Here is a 21,733-nt window from a genome sequence, read left to right as displayed (position 1 = left end):
GACTGATGTTTAAGAGGTAGTCTAGGTAACATGTATATACTACAGCTTGTATATAGCCTTTCAGATGATAAAGACCTCAAAGGCTGCAGATCTGCTGTCCTGAACAGGTCTCATTTTTAAATGCAGATAAACACTTTGGTAGCAGATTGAAGCTTTTTGTTTTGATTTTCCAAAATAGTAAATGTAACTCAGAACAGAGGAAATAGAAAAATTATGCAAACAAATGTTTTCAACAGTTATAAAGAATACTGCCTTTAACACAAAAAAATAGCTTTCCTTTAGAAAAGGAACATGCTGTGGATAAAAGCCCGCAGGAAGCAGTGAAAATGTCACTATATCCCATTATAGGCAAAATGCCTGTAGAGGAGATTTTGATAAATTCATGCTTGCTAAATAGGGTGCCGTTTTTAAATGAGCTAAATAATATGCAATTCAATATTAGCAACGTTTAATAAATACATTCTATTGCCACCACCATAAGTCTCACTTATAATGGGGACAATCCCTGTTTCTAACAATCCCCAAATCCATGGATGTTTTTTCATTAGTTAGGATACCTGTTACTGAAAACACTTACACAACACTGGTCTGAACACAAAAAAATATTCCTTGCTTTATGCAGTGCAACTTCCTATATTTAGCATGGGAAGTGTACAGATTTTTTTTTTCTTTTTTACTTTTTCTTTTTCAAAATATCATTTAAATGTTGGTCAAATTATAGCAACAAGTTATAGCAACTTACTTTTCTGGTAAATAGTACCAAGAAACACTACCAAATTGGCATTTCTTCAATATTCTGATGATACAGGTTTCTAAACAGTATTGTAAACCACCAAATACATTTAACTTCTGTACAGATCATATGGGGAGATTGTTCCACTGAGGTTACATTGAGTAGGTTTTCAATACATCAGATTACTTGTTGATGAGGAAAATACTGTCACATAATCGCTGACCAGGGTTATCTCATAGGTTGTTTTCCAATTTTGTTTACATCTCATATTTTAAAATGTCATGTTATAGATTTTGGACATTGAGTTACAGCCAGCTAATGTACCAACCTCCATCTTCCATTATATGTTTGCTTTTTGCTAAAAACTTTTGGTAGAATTTCTTTAAACCATGGAAAAGAAAAACTCTTAACAGAAGTGACACCATTGCATTGCTAACAATAAAAACAGTTTGCAGTTTTGGAAATTTCAGGTGAAAGAGACTTATGTAAATATTCGATCACTTACTTTGGTAGAGTTTTCAAGTGATTTTCTCTTAACTCCAAAATTCTCAATTTGACAAGTCTAGAAATATGATAGGAAATAATTAGTTCATTCAATGAATTAGTTCAGCAATCCATAAGAATGATTTGAAAATACTTATTTCAACAAAAAAAAAGAGTCCGCTTAATGCACAATAGTAAGACATCCAGTTATTGTGGGGCTGAATACAGTAAAAAATATATTCAGAACCAAATAGCTTCATGTAAGGACAGATAGTTTCAGGTAAGGACATATCTGTCCTTATCTGAACTCTTCCGAAAAACTTTGACATATATCACATTTTCACAGTAATTCTAAAGTATTTTTATTAATTATTCAAACAAGGCAAACATAGTAAGAGTTAATTTCTCTCAAACACTTCCAGATCTATTACAGGATAAAAAGCAACTGCTATTTAGTTCACAACTTACTTTTGCATTTTTTGAGCACTGAATTCTACAAATCCACACAGGCAGACAAATGCTACAGAACAGATCTCCATTTAATTTACTGTATTTTAAATAGAATTAGGACATGTGCTTAAGTGTTGGCATGAATTAGAACCTATACACAACAGTACTTCACAATTCCATATCATTGTGCAAACTCTAAATGGCAACATTATTTAAGCCACAGCAATAAATTCAATGAAGTAGAATAATGGGAAGGAAGAAGGACACATCAGATAAGAGATGAAGAAACTAATGTATTAGAGTTCCAGAATTTGGGGCAGTATTGTCTACTTACCCATATTGCCTAGGAAGATAACTTCATAAATATGAAAGGATTTTGATTCATGCCACCCTTTTGCTGGTTCTTTAATCCCAAATTATAACCAATGTGGGGAGGAAAAGGAAGAGGATGCAAAACCAGAAGGATGAACAAGGTCCTTTTCTCCTCATCTCAAATTGTACAACTCCACTTGCAGATAATCTGGAGTATCAGATGAACTATTTTTTGGAGGTACATTCAATGCATGAGCTGACTGTGCCCAGGATTGCTCAAGGCCTACGTGAAACTCCATGCTTCTACATAATTTATTTGTAATTGTATCATTTCTAAACAGAGATGTCACACTATTAAAGCTTTTAGGCTGATAACATAGTTTCTAAATGTGAAGAAAGTTTATTGAAGAACTTTATGGTAAGCTTCAACAATTTCATTAATACTGCTTTTCATATTACTCTACAGTCCAGGTCCTTTAATGCCACAAGTGTAAACATGTGTCTGTGAGAAAAGTTTAAAAAAATACAACTAAACTTTAAATGTTTTTCTCTGTCCAGCACAACATCAGTTTTCTACTTCATGCAATCCCAGGCTTCGCAATGTTATGCTCTTCTAGAAAACTCTGATTTTCATCTTTTTCCTACCAAATAAAGCAGAAAATATTTCAAGTCCTACAGTTGTGCTTAACTAGGACTAAAAAGAACAACTTTAAATGAGAAATGTGGAGAGACATTTACATGATGCTCAGGCAGACTCCGTTCCTGACTTATTCACATGGCTAAATGAGACTATAACAGACTAACTGAATATTACTGTACAAAACATATAAAGAAAGCACTAAAATTTGGAGAAGAGCAATAAGGGAGATAGAGGTAAAGGCCTACACATGGCTAGTAAAAAAGAAAGCGTAATGTCTGTATGCTAATGTGGGCAGCTTCGGAAACATGACCAGGATTTGTAAATGCAAGACACCAAATAGATAATATAGGAGCAGAATAATGATAAAGGAACAAGCGTCATTTCATTCAGATAAAATATGTATTTGTAAAATAAATTAAAAAAAAAGCTAGTGCTTTCTGTTAAAAGATTTAGAATACTGGACATCTCCTTAAGCGACAAAGATTATTAGACAATGTACCAGCAAGGCTTTAGAAGAGTATAATGAATATAAACACTACACATCTGATAAATCGCAGGATATTTCATATATTTGTTTTTCCTTGACATTTGAACATAATGTCTGATTCCAAGCTGCAGAAGCAGGCTGTCTTAGGATTTACTTTGATATTCCAAACACTCATCAAATGCAAACAATGACAATTTTTCTTTCTCCTTCTTCAACTAGGATTTTCTAAAAGGTATTCCAGCGTAAAGCCCAGACTCAGCTCTGGGTCAGTGACAGGCCCATCAAATGAATGCTGATAAAGCAGCACTTCCCATTTCTCAGTGCCTGAGCATACCAATGTCATTTTCAACACAAATTACATCACCTCAGCATTAATTTTGGAGTGCTGAGTTGATGTTACCACAGTTGAACAAAAAAACACACATACGGGTAGCTGGACAGACCAGGAAAAAACAAATACTAGGTGAATTCTGTAACACCACCATGTATTTTCTCTGTTAATCCTTTGTCTTCTGAGCTCTTTGCCCAAGTAGACAATCCGAGGGCAGAAAGGCTGACCATTCCCTCACCAGTGTAACAGAGGTGGAATAAACTTGACATTTCTGCCAGACCTGCGCAGTGTAAGGATCCACTAACTTCTACTGCCCTCTTAAATGACCGTGGCAAATTGTGTTAACTTTGATTTCCACCCCCCTCTGCTTTGTCCTTATCTAACACTTCTTGGCTCGGTTTTGGCTGCATTTATTTTTACTCTCATTCTACATCCTTTCTGCTCTGCTGTCTTTTGAGTCTTCTCTCTTGTTCTGGCTTTCACATTTTTCCTTTGGTTACTCCACCACGCTCAGTCATTTCTTTCTTCCCTTCTGACTCACAACACATTTTCTTTCTGTTCATTTTTCAATGGGCATAGACCACATTGTTATTTTCTGCCCTTGCCACAATTTAATAACACATTTGATCAACGACAGGCCTCTTCTTCAATTTCTATTTCTTCTCACCTTTTCCCTAAACCACCAAACTGCATCACTTCATCATAAAATTCTTGCTGACCTAACAGTCTCTCTAACAACAATCATTCATCAAAATAGGGCTGAAAAGCCAAAATCTCTTTGGGTTTTAGTTTGGCTTTGTTTTTAAAAAGAATACAGCTTTAAAATGGTCCCTTAAAGCCTCAACTGGGTTCATATGAAAGAGCAATGTGCTTTGATGACTAATTCTTACCTTCCAAAGTTAGCTGGAAGAAACTCCAAAAAGGCATCATTTAGATAGAGCTGGGTCAAATTTAGAAGTTGTGTGAAGCCATCTGGCAGCCTAAAAAAACCAGTTAAAAGCTTAATGCTCACACCAAAGTTGCTATGGAAATAATAACAATATATATTTAGAAAGAGAAAGATGATTTTCTCTCTCACCTTCTTTTTCTACCCAAATTCTCAAGAACTTACTTGTTACAGACAACATTTTTGCCCATTCTCATCTTTTCCACGTTGCTATAACCACATGAAATGCAAATGCCTGGCACATTCAAGTTACATCAGCCTTTTCTCCCTTCCTAGCTGAGGGTTTTAAGCCAAAGGTGCTTGCTTGCTTGCCTTCTACCTTTTTTTTTTTAAGCTGAAATAGTAGAATTTCATCCATTCATCTCCTTCACCCCATTTTATAAATCACGGGATTACAGCACAGATTTTTGTTACTATTATTGCAAGTTTTTGGAAGGAATAAGAGTTGCTGAAATCCCAGCCAAGAGATTACGGTACGTAAGGATGCAGCATGGCTTACTTCCCAAATACGTAAAGCACCAGCCCCTGTGTTTAAAAGGCTGCATCATACGGAGTGCTTTGCCAACACTTTCTTTACTATGTGGAAAGACACCACATTTGTTACATAGTACACAGATCAATCCTGGATTTAAAACAATTAAAACCAAATTTAGATTAATCCCACAGATGAACTTGATACAATGCCTTTAAATTTTGGTTCACTTTGTGTAAATTTTCTTCACTTGCAGTATACAAACACAAGCTGCTGATACTCACTTAGAGACTGGATTGACACTGGCTTCAATAATTGTTAAACACTTACAACATTTAATATTTTCTGGAAAATCTTGAATTCCTAAAAAAATATTGAAAGAATTATTATACACACATAAAAAACTGTTTAACTTGTTTTATTCATAAATGAGTTCATTTGGCATTTTTAGATCAGACTTAAGCTATAACAGGAAGAATACATACATTTTAGTATTATAGTCTAAAAGATGATACTTAAGCACTAAATAAATACACCAGAACAGATAATAAGCCTTGTACTAAAACTATTATGCTAATGCTTGATTATATAATCTTCTGGAGTTAAATAGTGACATCATTTGTACTGATATTTGTGCCTTTCATTTCTTTCCAAACTGCTTCTCTTTCTTTTTTGCCTCCCTCTCTCCTCGGGAGCACAAACACATAATCCTGAGAGTCTCTAGGCCTATACTGATAAGAAATTTTTCAAAAGTTTCGAGAGTGCCTAAGCCTCATTATCAAAATAAAGACACTTAAGTTCAGACATGCAAAAGGTTTTAGGCACATAAGTTTGTAAATGCATAATTTGGAAATGCACATCAGCAAATTAGTCACTAGCTATATAAATCCTGGTAGTTGTTTACCTGCAGCCTTATAAACTTAAATACACTACACAAGAGCCCAGTAAGTACTAAGCCGCTTTGTAAAGTGTAATGTTTCACAAATTCACTGAAAAAATGGTCTCCCACTCCTATTTCCAATGCTTATTGGTCACAAGTCATCATGGTATACTATGCTAAAGCAAACTCTTTTTTTCTTCTTCTTTTTTTTTTTTTTTTTTTTTTTTTTTTTTTTTTTTTTAGAGAAAAGCAAATGAGGTAGGCATCTACCGAGACTTCTCAAAAGTGCCAGGCAGGAAAATAGTACATAATCTAGAAAAAGAGCAGGTTTTCTAGAACATGAGTTTGTTAATCATTAGGAATTAAAACTTCATTATTGTTCACATTCATTACAATTCTTTAAAACACTTATACTTTTGATCTCTTACCATTTTTACTGATATCAAGTTCTTTGAGATTAACTAAGCTAGCAATAGTGGTTGGCAGACTTGAAAGGTCATTGTCTGGTATACTCAGTTTGCGTAAAGCTTGACAGTTGAACAGTTGCTGTAACATAAAAAGATACTTTACAGTGTTTCAGGAAAAAGATCACTTTGGGATCATTATTTATACACAGAAGCAACAAACACAGCAAAACTACATTTGCTACATAAGAATTCAATAATAAAAAAATATTTTGCCATTATTTGAGAAGACATTCCTAAAGGCTGCTCAGTATCATAAACACAGCTTAGACACAGTTGACAAGCATAACCAAACCAGTTCATTGGTAGCAGGAATGTTCAAAAAGAGCTTTCTGTCAAAAACTGCATACTCATTGCAATCAACGTTTTGTAGGTACATGGTATTTCATATGTCATAGGAATTGAATTTCTTTTGTGGCCTGTGGTAAATTAAAATATTTAATTTTAGAATTTAATTTCATGACAGATTTTAAAATTTTTTGAATGCATGCAGAAGAAATATGCTATCTTCGAGAAACAAAATGCTTTGACATATCAAAATGATACATTGTTTAAATCCCCACCAAAATTCAGGACTCAATTCTAATTTTTAATTCAAATTCAAATGTTATAAAATGTCAGAATTTCTACTGCAAAACCAAATCCTCCTTTCAACCTGAAGTAATCAATAAGTCATGCTGAAAGCACCTTTATAACATGGCTGCTTCCTTCAGGAAATATCACTCTCTCACACAATACCTTTCACATGTAAAAAAAAATAATAAAACAACCATACTAAGAGAAGGCAGTCATGAAAAATGATTTCACATTTAGGTACATTGCATTGCAAGGTTAGAGGTGCTGTATATGAAGAACAAACAGGTGCATTTTTTAGATAGTGTAGCTTATAGCTTCTTCAAGCCCAGCACGCTAGCAGCTGTAAGAGGAGAACGCAATGTAATTGCTTGGCTCATTTATTGCCATGCTCCACATTCCCCAGCGAGTCCTGGGGAAAATTGACTCTTAAGAGTAACAGGCAAGCGTCCCGCATGGCTGCCTGCCTTGGTGGTACAAACCCTGTTGTGTGCACCCAGCACAGCATCATTGCAGCTGCCCTCCAACCCCCGGTTCCAGCCACTGCTGCGCTACCCATCACACTGGGCTGCAGGAAAGATCTGCTTCACATTACCCACTCTGTGGCTGCAGGCTCTAAAAACATCACTCTTTTCAAGAGTTAGAAGGTACCAAATCCTGTAGGACTTTCTGCAAGTACGAATTCACCAAATGGCACCAGAAAATTCAGTGGGTTCCAGAGAAGAAAAACTTCTCTTTGCAGGCATCTCACGAGGGTTCTTCAAATATTAGTGCTATGTTTACACCACATTTAGTCTTTCTTTCAGACTTCTTTATCAGAATAAAGGCTACATAGTCATCCACAGGCTATTTGAGAATGCACAATAATTTGATTGCCTAGATGAAAAACTCAGCCAAGTATCCAGAGAGGAGAAAATTAACACACAAATGGCATGCAAATGCCAACCTGCTGCTTCACTTTAAGTAATTTTTAGATCATTTTGAAACTGCATTTTTCTGCCGTAACTTTCTATCATAATCCTTTAGAAAAATCCTGCCTTTCCTTCCATAATCTATTCTCAGGAAAGCGAGAGGGCATCACATGAATAAAAAATGCTCAGAACGAGAAGCACCACACCACAATCGCTGTCAATTGGCACCAAATACGAAAGGGCCTTTTTACTGAAAGTTACTTTTCAAAATGCCTTTGTATTGACAGTTTTTTCAGATTTCCTCTTACACGAAACGTACTTGTTAATTCTCAAGACGGTACAACAGCCTCCTCCCCATAGCTCACCAGCTAACGCCAGCGGTAGGCAGAGAAGCACAATGCACCGCTACAGCCCCGCAGGAGTAACGAGGAGAACCACGTCCATGCTGGGGCCTGCGCTTCCCAATCTAATTTACAGGAACAGCCGGAACAATTACTGTACACCCTGGAAGCCAAACTGGATTATACATTTCTCCTTGCAGACAATGTTAATAAAGGGAAATATCTCTCCAGAGAATGAGGAATTCCTTTGCAATGCATCTGAGAGTGCCTACTTTTTCTCTTTTTTAAGGAAGCACAATTTTGGACAAGACTGGAAAGTAATGTAATTAATAAGCTCTAGGTTTTGCTCTTGAAATTTCTAGCCACATTACTGCGTGAGAACAGCTGTAGATCATAGTAACTTCCAGCATAGGGAACGTGCAGAATTTTCGTGCATATACAAACTACCATGCTATCGTACCTGGAAAATTAAATTCCCAGACATTCCCCTACAGACTTCTTATTTTACAAGCCAAGGAAGGCTTGGAACTTAAAGTTCTGACAGTATCTGAACAGATACAAGGCTTTTGAACTGGTGAATGAAGAAGTGTAATAAAAAAGACTCCCTCTGGAATTATTTCATGATGTACTGTTGTATCAGAAATAAGTGTGAATACAGGTATACGCAGGCCCAAAATTGCCCACTTTTTTTTTTTAGCCACTGGATTTTCAAAAGGTGTCTTTCTCAATTTCTAGTGCTTTATTGGCCTTGCCATCATGATTTTGTTGTAATCATCATACTGTATGTCTGTATACTACTTTTATTCCTTTCATACTGGAAACCAAGTGGTGCTAATAGTGCTGTGATTTGAGTTATAACAATGGGCTATTATTCTGCATATCTCAACTTCTTGCCTACACAGCAATAGAGGTTGTTGGCTTCCAGGGCCACTGGAGAACAATATGGAATTTCTGCTCTTTACTCTCCATAGGCACAACTGTCAAATAGAGTGGTTAACATATTGGGGGAATTTGATGTCAGAATTACAAAGAAATTAACACTTTCTAGCTTTGCAGAACAGAAACGTGATTTCTTATTGGCAGATTTAGAAAAAGGATTTGATGCCTTTAATGGAAACTAGAACACAGATGCAATGCAAAAGAAAAATATAGTTAATTTATATCACTTACCCATCTGTGTGAATTATACACTAGTGATTACCTCAACACCATTTATATATTGGTTGTATTGTTTGTTCTCAGTGAAGCAACTAAACATTGAGATGTAGCTTCTGACTTCAGTGACATATTTAGCATGCTGGTATCTATTTTACCAGCATGTGAGATGGTGAAAGACAGAGGTGGCTATTCCTAGAATTTGTTGTTAGAGACAGACAAATTTTTCCTAAGGCATTAACAAGTAAACTAACTTTGGCCATTACAAATCAGTCCAGATTTTACTTTATATTTATAAGGGAAAACTGCCAGGGAGAATTTTCATCTCATTCATTCTTTTCTGGATACTGATTGACAGTGACTCCACCTTCACCAAAACAGATATTCTTTCATATTAGTCATTGATTCATTTGACCCATACAAATAGGGACATACTTGCAGCAGCAGCTCATGATAATGAAGTCAAAGGCAAATAAAATAAAAAACTTGGCTAGATTTAGGGGAAAATAGAGAGTAAGAATTATATAGCAATCCTATAAATCATTAAAAGAAAAATATTAGAAATTAGGAACCAGAAATCAATTTCTAATGAAGACAGCAGGGAAAAAAGCATAATATGATACATAAAATGTAAGGTAAAAATAATAAAAAAAACCCAAATCAGGCAGAATGAGTTTAATACATCAGTTTAATGCAAAATAATGTATTGATTTCTAGAGTATCGTGTAGCAATGAAAGTAACTAAGGCAGATAAAGACTTAACAGTTTTTACCTGTGATTTTTCATTAAATTTTTAAACATGATCAAGTGTTCTGATGATAGAAAATTTCAAAAGAATATTGTAATTTCAGAGGCACATAACATTTGGTAAATAACAGAAAATTGACAAAACAAATTTCCTCTGGAAGACGTTATTTGAATTCACATTTACAGAGAGAGGAAAGTTCTGCCTATAGTAGATCATAACGTGTAAGTCAAAAATTAATGTTAAGTAATAGAGTGCCATTTCAATAAAAAAAAGGCATTTTCTCTCCTAGAATACTAATTTAATAGTGGAAAAAAAGTTAAAAAATATCTGAAGCAGAAAATTTGATAAAGAAATTATTTGGACTGTTTAATTTATGGTAATGATTAATAAAGACTTAAGACAAAATTATGAATGGTATAAAGAAAGCAAATTAACACTGCCATTAATCTTCTCTTATACAAGGTCAAGACTATGTTAAATGATGCATTTACTCATAAGACCGATTAAAAGGATTTCTTCAATATATAGTATTTGCTTCAAAATATAACAAAGAAAAAAGAGGTGCAAAAGAGAGTCGTATACATTTCAATCTCTCCAAGGTTCATATTTATCTGCTGTTTTGTTTCACAAATAACAAATACAAAATAGATGATACCACAATACAATGCAAAGGTTTAATAAGCATGCACATTTCCATTGTGACTAACACTAACAACTATCACCTTCATCCCAATTTCATAATTTTGGACCCATTATCTTTGGCCCTCAGTTTTTTCATGTAGAATTATGGCATATTGCTCTTGTTCTATGCCCTGATATATTTATCTTCCATTGTGCACTGCTATTCAGTTTGAATACCATGGGGATGCATACTTTCAAGAGACCCAAAACAAACACACCAAAAATCCCTAGCTAAATTAGAGACTTTATATACTCTTCAGTATGATTATTCAGTAGTATGATTAAAATATACAAGGTTAACAATATATTATTATTAAAAGAGAAATAGTCCTGAAGGTATTCATTAGCAGTAAAATGGCCTCCACCACAAATTTCATATTTATGGGGACAGAAAAAATATCTGGTTCTCTGCTGTCCTTTCTAGTAACAGGAGAGATAAGGCAGTTCTCCATATCATTTTTCTGTGACACTTAAAAGATTGTAGCTACCCTGTCTTACCATCTGTAAAGAATTTCTTGATGGAGCAAGCAATCTTAAGCAATGAACCGTCATATCCGAATAAAGGAACTCCATGTAATGGAAAAAGTACGTTTCCTACATTTGTAAATAGAATTTATATAAAGTCTCTATGCACTGTAAGTAAGAACCATTATATCCAAATAAAGGAACTCCATGTAATGGAAAAAGTATGTTTCCTACATTTGTAAATAGAATTTATATAAAGTCTCTATGCAGTGTAAGTAAGAAATATGTTGAGAGATGATGAAGAATGGATTACAGTGGAACAATGTTTAATTAAAGACTTGTAAGCATCTTTCATTATTGAGAAAAATTCAATTAAGGAATGGATTACATTACTTCATGCTTCATTATGTAGCTAGCACCTACTATTAATTGGTTTTTCCACTACCTTACCCTCTTTTGTTTCCAGAACACTTAAGTTACAGTCATTTTTAATTCCTTATAGTAAACACTAATCAACAGAAGAAAAGATTTAAAGATTCTATATAAGAAGTTTTACACTGGAAGGACAACTTAAGTAATCTCACTGCAGGATCTCATCTGCAGTTATAAAAATACTGGTCAGATAGCACTGGCATTTCTCCCACAAGGATAAATGGCTTATCCTGACAAAGACCTTGCTTTTAAAAGCAGCGCTACAGAGATCCAAATGTGAGATCACCTACCCCATATACTAGTGTACTCGTGGTCATGGTGCTAAATGCCATATTAATTACTTGTTGTGCAAGAAGTACTTCTTTTGAACAATTGTTAATTTCCCAACGTAAGAATTCATTGGCTGCCCCCTGTTCTTGTGCTATGAAGCCAGGAGAAGGAGGTGGCTCTACTCCTCCCCACGCAGTACCATCTGCAAGAATGGTGGCTCAGCTGTTTGGGCTCTTCAGAGAGGGCAGAAAAAAAACTTGTAAAAATGTAATTGAATCTCTCAAGTTAAAAGCCACAACTCTTCCTACAGCAAGTAGGTCTCCTGGTCAAGAGCAAGCCCTATTTCAGAGTTGAAGCACATGCTGAATACACATTTAAGAACACAACTTTGACATCTGTATTACAGGCAGAACACTGATTACCTTAGGTAGCTCTTCAATTTGATTCGCATCTAGGTAAAGCTCCTCTAATGTCCGTTCAAAGTTAAAAACCTCCTTTGGCACCTGCTGTAGGCCACAGTGAGAGTAATCTAACACTGAGACGATTTCTTCTTCGCCACGAAAACACCGGCAGGGCACCAAGCGGCCGATAATTTTCCTTTTGGTTGTCATCTCCAAACAGCATACTGAAGGAAAAGGGGAAAAAACAGTTTTCTGAAACTATCAACATTTGGGGGACTGTTTCTTTACAATTATTATCAAGATTGCAGTCCATTAAATACAGTTTTTCTTGAGGGATATCTGTAGTCTGCATTCTGAATTTCTTATTCTACCTTTCTACAACACAGGAAAAAGTGAGATTTGTCAGTGTAATCACAAAAAGCAATCTCCATACATCATCTGTTCCCTTACCCTGGAACAGAAGAAAACATGCCAAGACCATCCACAGCTGTTGCTTTTTTTAATGATGAAAATTAGCTGCATAAATCCTACGTATGAACATGTTCATCAGGCAAAGTACAAAATTACCTTTCTACTCCATGTTTTGGTCCCTTGTTCAGTTTGGACTGTGAGTCACCAAAGTGAATCAGTCCGAGTCATTTGGTTCTGATTCTCCGTGACAAATGCCCCGTTGTATTATACCTGATTTCTCCGAACTCAACAAAGTTCCTTAGCTTTCCACAGTTACTGCTGGAGTATATTTGTTGTCTTTTCAATCATATGAATAAAGAAAGGGATAGGTAAACTTAATTGGTTACAAAACTAGAACAAAAGTAACCCAAAACCAGACAGTTTGTTTACCTGTCATTCCTGCCTCTCTTGTATTACCTTAGTCTGTTGAAAACTCAGACAAGGGACTTGGCAGAAATGCCATCAATTTTTCTTCAGTAAAATAAGTGCTTAGGAAAATTTCACCACAGTCTATTCTCTAACTTCTTCTAATCTAGATGCCAAGTTCTGCAGATCTTTCTTGTGTATACAGTTTGTACGAGCACCTCTACCTCACATGAGTAACAGTCTACACAATTGTATCTTACTATTTTCCAGTGGAATAACAATACTTTAACTCACTACTCTTAAAATGAGAGAATGCTCAATAAGCAGATTTTATGTGTCAAGCAGTCTCTAAAGCTGCAATAGATATTGACATTTTTAGAAGTTATTTTAACATGACTATAGATAAATCAGGCTGTTCTGAAACATACTACCACAAAGCCAAGAAAGGCTAAACTTTCAACTCCCATTTTCTAAACCACTTACAGGGTTTTGAGTTACATTTATGACAAAATGCACAAAATTAGTCCAAGTAAAGCAAAATAAAGCTCATCAGGATCCTTTTTCACAGGATGCCAGTGAAAAAGCAACTGTATATTCATGCAAAATAGTGGAGATAATTCGTATTGCTTAAGCCATTATTTATCCAAAATGTAAGACAAAAAAAATTTAATTGGTCAGATAATGCTCCATTCACGGATCTCTGTGACTTTTTTGTCATGTAATACTTGATATTTTGGAGGTAAATAAAATACTCCAACATTTTATTTCCTTGTTTAAATTTTATTAGCACCTAATCTGCCTCTAGTAATCCCAATGAGATGAGCACACGAATACTGTCAGAACAAATACTGTTTTTTCGTGTTCTCAAGAAGACTGAGATGTTGAAACAAACAGCAGTGAAAGCAGAGTGCAGCTGGTTATTCATTTGGCAGTGCCAACGACAGGCTTTCTGTTGGCTGATTTTGGCTTAAGGCTAAAGCTTAAAACAGAGAAAAGGGTATAGTAATTTTGTAATTCAGCTTGACCGGATGCCAAGTTTGTAGGTATAACATAAAAGTTGTATCTTAATTACAGTCAGCTGATGCAATGAAAACATCTGCATAATACATTGTACATAAACTTTTGAAAATGTAAAAATAGAACACTTAGAGGTATGAAAAAAGCAGCAATTCATTTACAGCTAATAAATCACAAAATCTAAAAGTTTTATTTCAGTTTGACAGTATAGTCTACTGCAGAACACAAACAGCCACATAGCTAAAATTTAAGTATGCTATACGCCACTCAAATTTATGCTGTGAACTTTGATTTTAAGTGTTCTTCATTTAAATTTCTGACACCAAGAACACTACATACCCTGTCAGATTTCATACACAATACTGTGGCTGGACCTGGGCTCTTGATTGGCACTCATAATTTCCTGTGATAAAGAAATGTTTATTTTAACATTGCCCCTAATTTTCCTCTGGAAATAAGGCTCCTGCCTTTTCAGCTTCAAATCTGTTGGTCAATTTCAAACACAGTTGGGAGGAAACGACTTTTACCATTTTCTCAACTTCAAAAAATTTTGCATTTGTCACTTTTTATTCAAGGCAGGAAAAGTCCCAAAGTTCTGCTCCAAAGCAAGTCCAGTAGGAGAATGGCCCATCACTCCAGAAGTGCTCCCAGTTCTCTCTCAGATCAGGGTTTTTTTCCGATTGCCATGTCACCTGCTCTTTCCACATCTTTTTCACTATATCTGCTCCCACCACCATAGCACTTCACATGCAATCAGCTTGTCTGGTCTCGGAAAATCTGTATTTGGATGCTGAAAGCAGCTTTGGCCATCGCTACTTAAAGTTAGTCACCTTGCACCATGTTCTACCTGACTTGAGGATCGTCTGCAGCTGCAGCAGCTGCTGACTTCAGCAAACCTTCACACCTGGGAAGCGGCAAGGAAGAGGCAGAGCAATGAGGAGAGGGAAAGCTGTCAACATCAGCAGGGCTGCAGAAGGGGCCACGGGGAAAGGATGCGAAGCATGCGGTGGCAGGCGGCCTCCAGTCGTGTTCCCCTGCCTGGGAGGCCCAGCTGAGGCAGCCTGCCCTGTCCCTCCCCTCCTGCCGGAGCACCCCCAGTATGTAGCGGGGCAGATGTCCCTGCTAGAAACGAGCCAGGGGCAGGAACCAGCCACCGGGAAGGCAGCACGAACACCTCACGGCCTCCCCATCTCTCTGCCTTGCCACTGTTGCCAGAACCCAAGCACAGGCTCGAGAAGGGGTGCAGCACGACCATTGACACCAACCTGCACCGCTGCTTTAGTTCCAGAAACCTTCCCAAATAGCTCATTTGACTGTACAAGATCGAAACAGATGGAAACTGTAAAAGCACTGGTCACAGAATATGTACTTCACAAAAAAAATGAAATTAGCTATCAAGCTGCACCGCTTCTTTGTATTCAAGCATAGGAAGCAGGATTTGCAACTGTGTATTTCAAACCTTGACACAATAAAAATAAATGCCCTTGGAATAGCAAATTTTTGTAGCTTTTCAAGCCATTTGAAGATAATGAACAATTGAACAGTGACACGTACTTCAAAAACTACTCAGAAAAACATTCTTCCCATAGGCATTACAAAGCACTTAGCTTTGCGTTATTCCCCTCTACTGCAGGCAACGCATAAAATAAACCCCACATTTCTTTTTGAATAGAAACCCTGAACAGTAACAGTATAATAGAACAGCTAGGAAGTGCATAAATAGTGAAGCAATAGAACTGTACTAAAAATAGCAATTACAACAGCAAAACCATTTTTTAAAGTTTTTTCTTTTGCTTATGTAAACAAAAGTGTTTCTATTATTGCAGTTCATAAAAATATCTGTAACTTCTTATTCAATAGAAAATTGTTTAAAAAATTAGAAAGAAAAAAATGCAAAGGATAAACAAAAGTGATTTAATTACTTTGCCTTCCTCAAAAGCTATGGTAAGACTCGATTGTCATTATAAATTAGGTTGGTTGGATTAATGGTTATCTATTGGAACTGTCCTCTTCAGGGAAAAAAAAGCAAAGCCAAATCAGAATGTGATTTGGAGAGGTGAACAATCTGTATTTAAGAGAAGATCAATACTGGAATAAGAAGGGTACTTGAACCTGAATTATGGTGCATTGCTAAGATTTTGTGAGAAAAATTAGTATGAAGTAACCACTACAGAAACTGCTGCTTATAGAATATTTGCTGGAAAAATGGCCATGGGAAAGTATGAACTTAAATGTATTTTAGTAAGAAATGGGTTTGCATGTGTCCATAGTCTGCTCCATTATTTACCCTTTGTAATTAAAAAGAAAACAAACAAAAATGCAGAAAAGCCTGTCAAAAAAAACCAATTCCCTGGTATTTATATTGTTCTTTGCAATCATTTCAGAAAGCACCGGTACAGAATTGAAGGACCTGTGGTACAATTGAAAGGAGTAAAATTTCATGCCCTGTGGACTAATGGTAATCAAACCCTTTATTAATTTCAGTATTATTAATTCCTACCCTGGACTAATTCCAGCTTTGGTAATTACACTTCTCTTACCTACATTTTATTCCTTCATAATTTTCATAAAGCTTTTCTTCTGTTCTGATGGTTACTTACTATAAGAGGATTGCTACTTGAGATCCTTGGGAACAAAATTTAAGTCAAAGAGTCAACAGAAAGCCAATCTCCCAACTCTGGGAGGTTGAGTCACCATACACATTGCCACTTAATAAAATTCCTTAATCCTTGTAAGTGACATAGAAAGTCTTCCTACTTACTCCTAGAAACACCAATGCTTAGTACTTTTCCCCATTTAACCTAGTGAAGAAATGTAATGTAATTCTCCATAGCTGAGTATTAGAGGTTATTGCTCACCATATGTCACATGCTATACATTAAGACTATACACTCTAAAAGATCTGTATCACTGTCAAAAGTTAAGAAATTTCAGGCTCTCTATTCAGTCTTGCATGTAAGAACACTAAATTCTCAAAACTCATCAGACCACACACAGAAATGCTCAGTAACTTGGAAGGCTATAAAGACTGTCCTGCAAAGGCAGTGGGAACAGGTGGATTTTTTTAAAAGCAAAAGAACTAGGATGAAATGTACATCCTTTTTTTTTTTTTTTTTGAGATTCTGCTTAAGGAAATTTATTAATGTCTTAAGTAATAATTAATTCTATACAACTGCATTCATAAACTGTATTGTACCATTTTTCAACAATTCAGAAAAACAAAATGAAACACAAATGCATTTTTCCCCACAAAAGCTTAAAAATGTTACGACCTGTCTTCTGAATGCTTTTAAAAAAATATATTCTTTCTTGAATGTGATTAAAGAAACTATGAAAGAAGCATAAATATAAACTGCTATTTATCAGCTTCATGCAAGCATCTCATTATCATTATCTGTGGTTTATTCTCTTATAAAGAAAATCCTTAATCTAAGAAAAACAGTAGTTTTACGGAAATTAATTACAATGAAATCTAATCTCTTCTCAATTAATGGATCTTTTGTGCAGTAAAACCACTAATCCCTGTTTCTCAGTAATCATGAGAGATATTCTCCTTACCTATTTAAAAGACGGAGGCAGAGAAAATTGCTGTATGGCTCACAAAACTCTGATCTGAAGATGGAACAAAATAGCTCAACAAACTTCAAAACTTAAGTATCTTGAAAGAATAGGATAGGCAGCATTTTTTTTTTTCAAAAGACAAGATAGAAGAATTTATTTTTTCATCTCAGAAGCCTTTTCCTCCTCAATGGGCCTACACATGATCAGATATAGCCATTTTCCTTTTTTCCTCCCACTAAGTAATTAAAAATTTGCTTAAACACAACTAAAAAATGCTGTATCTCTCTGAAAATATTTTTATCTAATCAGTTTAGTTTTATCCTAAAATGTGCAAAGTATTATCTTCTACGTGCTTTACTTTTCCATTAACAGTATTACAAAACAGTAAGAACAAGTAGCAAGTGGCAATTATTGGGCAAGAAATTTGTAAGAGCTGTAACACAGAAACTAGTTTCAAATTGCCTTTGGCATCCACTTGATTTCTTGTTGATAGTGCATTTAAAATAAGAATTCCCAAATAGCGTATTTCAAAGATCTGACTGTAATTATAAAGTCAACTCTGTTGATCATCTTGGACCTGCAAAACTTCAAATACATATATTTATACAGATGCTAAAAATAAAACCCTAAAAAACAAATACCAAAAAAACAGGGTAGGAAGCACTGGTAAGGCTATTAAAAATCTTTGTGATTCATAGAAGCTTTGGTTTATATCAGGTTCACTGGCTTATATCAAGCACGACAAGAAACATTCTGTTTCCATAAGGAAACCAGCTTGTAAAATGATGGATACTACTGCATTCTGTGCAACTCACTCTTTAAAAGAAGGCTATATAACACTTCATTTAAAAAATAGTCTAGACTTTACAAAAATCAAATCAAACGTAATTTTTAAAAATGGTTGCCTGTAGAAGATACAGATTTGCCCTGACAAAAAAAGTACCAGGTGTAATTTTCCCAGCACGTTCTGCTGAAAGAACAATCTGAGTGAAAACAGATGAGAAATAATGGTGACACTGACATTATACATTTTTATTCCACTACACAGCCAGGACAGATTATCTTCACACAGCCTTAAGCCTGCTCTCCTGTTAGAAGTTCCACAGGATTGCTGTGTTAATATGCCTAGCATTACAGAGCAGCTGACCCATATATATATGTTCTTCAAAGCCTTGAAAGTCTTCACTAAAACCAAATAATTTTAAATCATTGAAGGCAATTTTAATTCTCAGAAGCAAACAATAGTTTTCTGACATGTTCTTCTAAAGTGTCAAGTAGGTATATGAAGAAAAGAGGTAGTTAAAATGCTACTGTAAAAAACTCCAGAATTTGCTTCAGTGTAATTGGTAGTATAAATCAGCTTTTCATTTTCTGTTTTTCAGTATAGATTAATTATGGGTTTAATTTTTCTACCAAACAAGTTTTCAGTGTAACATTTCATTTAAGTATTCTTATCTCAGGGAGGTCTTAGATCCCCAATGCACTGCCATAGTCAATGGCCTGAGTCAAAATTCAAAACAACAGGTAGTACTGTAGGACCAGCCTGTGTTGTCTGACAAGGTATCAAACAAAATCGTTCATACTCTTGGCATTTCATTCAGAAAACTGCAAGAAATTGCAAAGTTTAAGTGATCTGGTAGTGCTAGAAAGTTACTGAGAAATCCTGAAAATAAAGAACTTAGAAGTCTGAATGAGAGCATTACAAGGCTGAAATGAGTAATAATGGTAACATTTGCCAGAAGGTTCAGAAAATATTAATTATATTCAAAGCAGCAGACAATTCACTTCACTGGTTTCTTTGTCATACATCACAGATAAGTGATGATTTTTCTGTTCCTTTTTTCTTTCTCTTATTATCAGCATAATCAACAACATTAATATGCTAATATGTTAGCTGTTTGCAGTGAGTTATACTATCAAGCTTAGCAATCACAAATATATCAATCACTACAGCAATCACAGTTTCCATCATCCCCTTCTAGTTCTCCCAGAGGTCTTTCGTCACTCCAGAAGCGATGAAAGCAGAGAGCAGTTCCTTGAGAGACCCAGCCAGTCCGGTCCCCAAACACCCATCCCACTTGGAGTCTCTGAAGCGGACATCCTCGACCCAGCCCTGCGACCCAGGCGAGGCCACTCATCGCCGACAACTCCCCCCGCTGCGCGCCGGCTCTCTGGGGGCACAGCACTAGCCTGAACACTGGCACGGCACAGGTGACTGATCACAAGAAGAGGCTGGAGACCAATCTCTTCAGCTACTAATTCTTTTCCTGATACCATGCCCTCCTTTAAACCACATTCTGTTGATGGTAGTACCACTGTTTTCTTCAAATCCCATAAAAGACTTGTTCCATGAAACAGAAGCCTTTTCTGAAGCATTTAGCAGGGTTTGTAGTTCTACAAGTGCTGAAGGTACAGAAGGTGCTTCCCTCCTCTGACCTTAGGAAGCCATTGGGAGTTTTCCAGTTCATTCCAACAGGCCAGAATTTCATCTTACATTTTCTCTGCTGAAACAGATTTGATAATAGAGACTATGCATATGAAATGGAACAAAGCTGAGCATACAGTTGTAATTACAAAAAAAAAACCAACCACAAAACAACCCCCAAATTTCCTTCAGCCAAAACCCTTTTCCTCGCTGATATTCTCCTAGCTCTGGCCAGACTTCCAATCCACTTTTGTTTTCTTTCTTCTCTTTGAATTAATTATGTGTGCTGTTCAGATGATTTACATTGTGTCCATTTTCAGTCTGGGTCACCGAAATAATTAGGGAATTTCAAAGCTCTCAGACTCTTCTTAATTTTTAGTACAACTTTTCTATTAGAAACAGAGCACTATTAATAGTTTAGATTTTTTTTTTAAATTTAAAAAGATTATATCTGCATACACAAGCTGTGCCGTCTTCACCCAGTTATTAGTGTTTAAATACACTGCTCACCTTTCTATTTATATGCAATCTTTGTGGGCATCATCTTAGCACTGTCCTGTATGAAACTCTGTGTGAGTTTTTACTCATTTATTTCTTTGCTTAGTCAGATGTATAACTCATAATACCTCCAGTTTGTAGTTTTTATTCTAGTCAAGACTTTTTGTCTATAGCCATAATACCATACTTGTGACATGAGAATTACAGTTATGTAAGCTCTTACATCAGTAGTCACTGCTATTTTTCGTATTTTCACAATTTTCCAATTCAAAAAGTTCTGATTAAATGTAATCTGCTTATTCTTGCCTGAAAAATCAGCATCCCTCTTCCTTAAAAATGCATGTCACCTATAAAATTTGGGTTTTTTTCCCTGAAGATATCAAAACAGGAAGGTGTATTAACGCTTTTGCGGAAGACATTACAATACTTCATTGCAAAGAAATAACACAACTTTGCTTATCCATGTCTAGAAAAAATTAACTTAAATTGGTAGAGATACAAGGAGGGACTAGAATGAATATAAAGAGTGTACAGCAGCAGGAAACAGACAGCCCACTCACATGTCCCACTGCCAAGTAGGCTGCAAAGGGGCAGGCAAGGGGCACCGGGACATGGCCGGCAAGAGCCATCCCCGATGCTGCAGCTCAGAGCACCTCCGCTTGCTGAATGCCTCGCTGGGGCTTGACTGCTCCTGTTACCCAGCTGCTGAAGTTCAAGTTGGGGACTTCTCTAGCAAGGTACTGCGGACATATCACTCCTATTCAGCCTCCCTTACGGAAAGGTACAGTACTTTCCCTGTACGCTCCAGCAAAGGAGAGCCACGTACGTCTAAGGAAGATGCTCACATAAGAATGAGTGTGCGTGAATTGGCCTTGAAGGCTGGAGAAGAGAGAATTTTCGAGAGTCAAAGCAAGGATTCTTTTGCCATCTTGCCTTCAGTGAAAGTATGAGGTAAAAAGCCGGGTACCTCTAAAACAAGAGCAATTCATTTCTGACTGTATCTGACTGTATGACACCTGCACAGCAGTGTATGACACAGACGTCTGGCAAATGGGGTTTGACTTCACGGCCACGTGTGTTTTTATCCATACATACAGACAACCGAGTGTTCGGGGGACAGGGCAGGGAACATATGTGAACAGGTTGGTCACATCATCCACAGCCAAGGCCTGTCTGCCCAGCCATCCTCCCCATCACATTCAAAAACACCCCCCAGTTTTGTGTGAATATACTCTTCTGAA

The 21,733-nt window shown here is 36.2% G+C and overlaps 1 protein-coding gene across 2 annotated transcripts in view; it reads right to left on the bottom strand.

The window, feature by feature from the left end:
- Positions 1-21,733, bottom strand: part of LRRC7 (leucine rich repeat containing 7) — a 176,054-nt gene that overhangs the window by 88,405 nt on the left and 65,916 nt on the right. Inside the window, exons 2-6 of one of the 2 annotated variants that reach the window (XM_075037363.1) lie at positions 12,197-12,399; positions 6,163-6,280; positions 5,139-5,217; positions 4,327-4,416; positions 1,239-1,295 (exon numbers count right to left, since the gene is read on the bottom strand). In XM_075037363.1, coding sequence (XP_074893464.1) covers positions 1,239-1,295; positions 4,327-4,416; positions 5,139-5,217; positions 6,163-6,280; positions 12,197-12,399 — 547 coding nt within the window. Of the gene's footprint in view, positions 1-1,238; positions 1,296-4,326; positions 4,417-5,138; positions 5,218-6,162; positions 6,281-12,196; positions 12,400-21,733 lie in introns of those variants that run through there. The other variant, XM_075037364.1, reaches the window with a different exon arrangement.

Source organism: Buteo buteo, chromosome 10 (assembly GCF_964188355.1).
Source record: "Buteo buteo chromosome 10, bButBut1.hap1.1, whole genome shotgun sequence".
NCBI classification, from domain to species: Eukaryota; Metazoa; Chordata; class Aves; order Accipitriformes; family Accipitridae; genus Buteo; species Buteo buteo.
The sequence above is the reverse complement of the archived record's forward strand: the minus strand, read 5'-3'. Positions and strand labels throughout refer to the sequence as shown.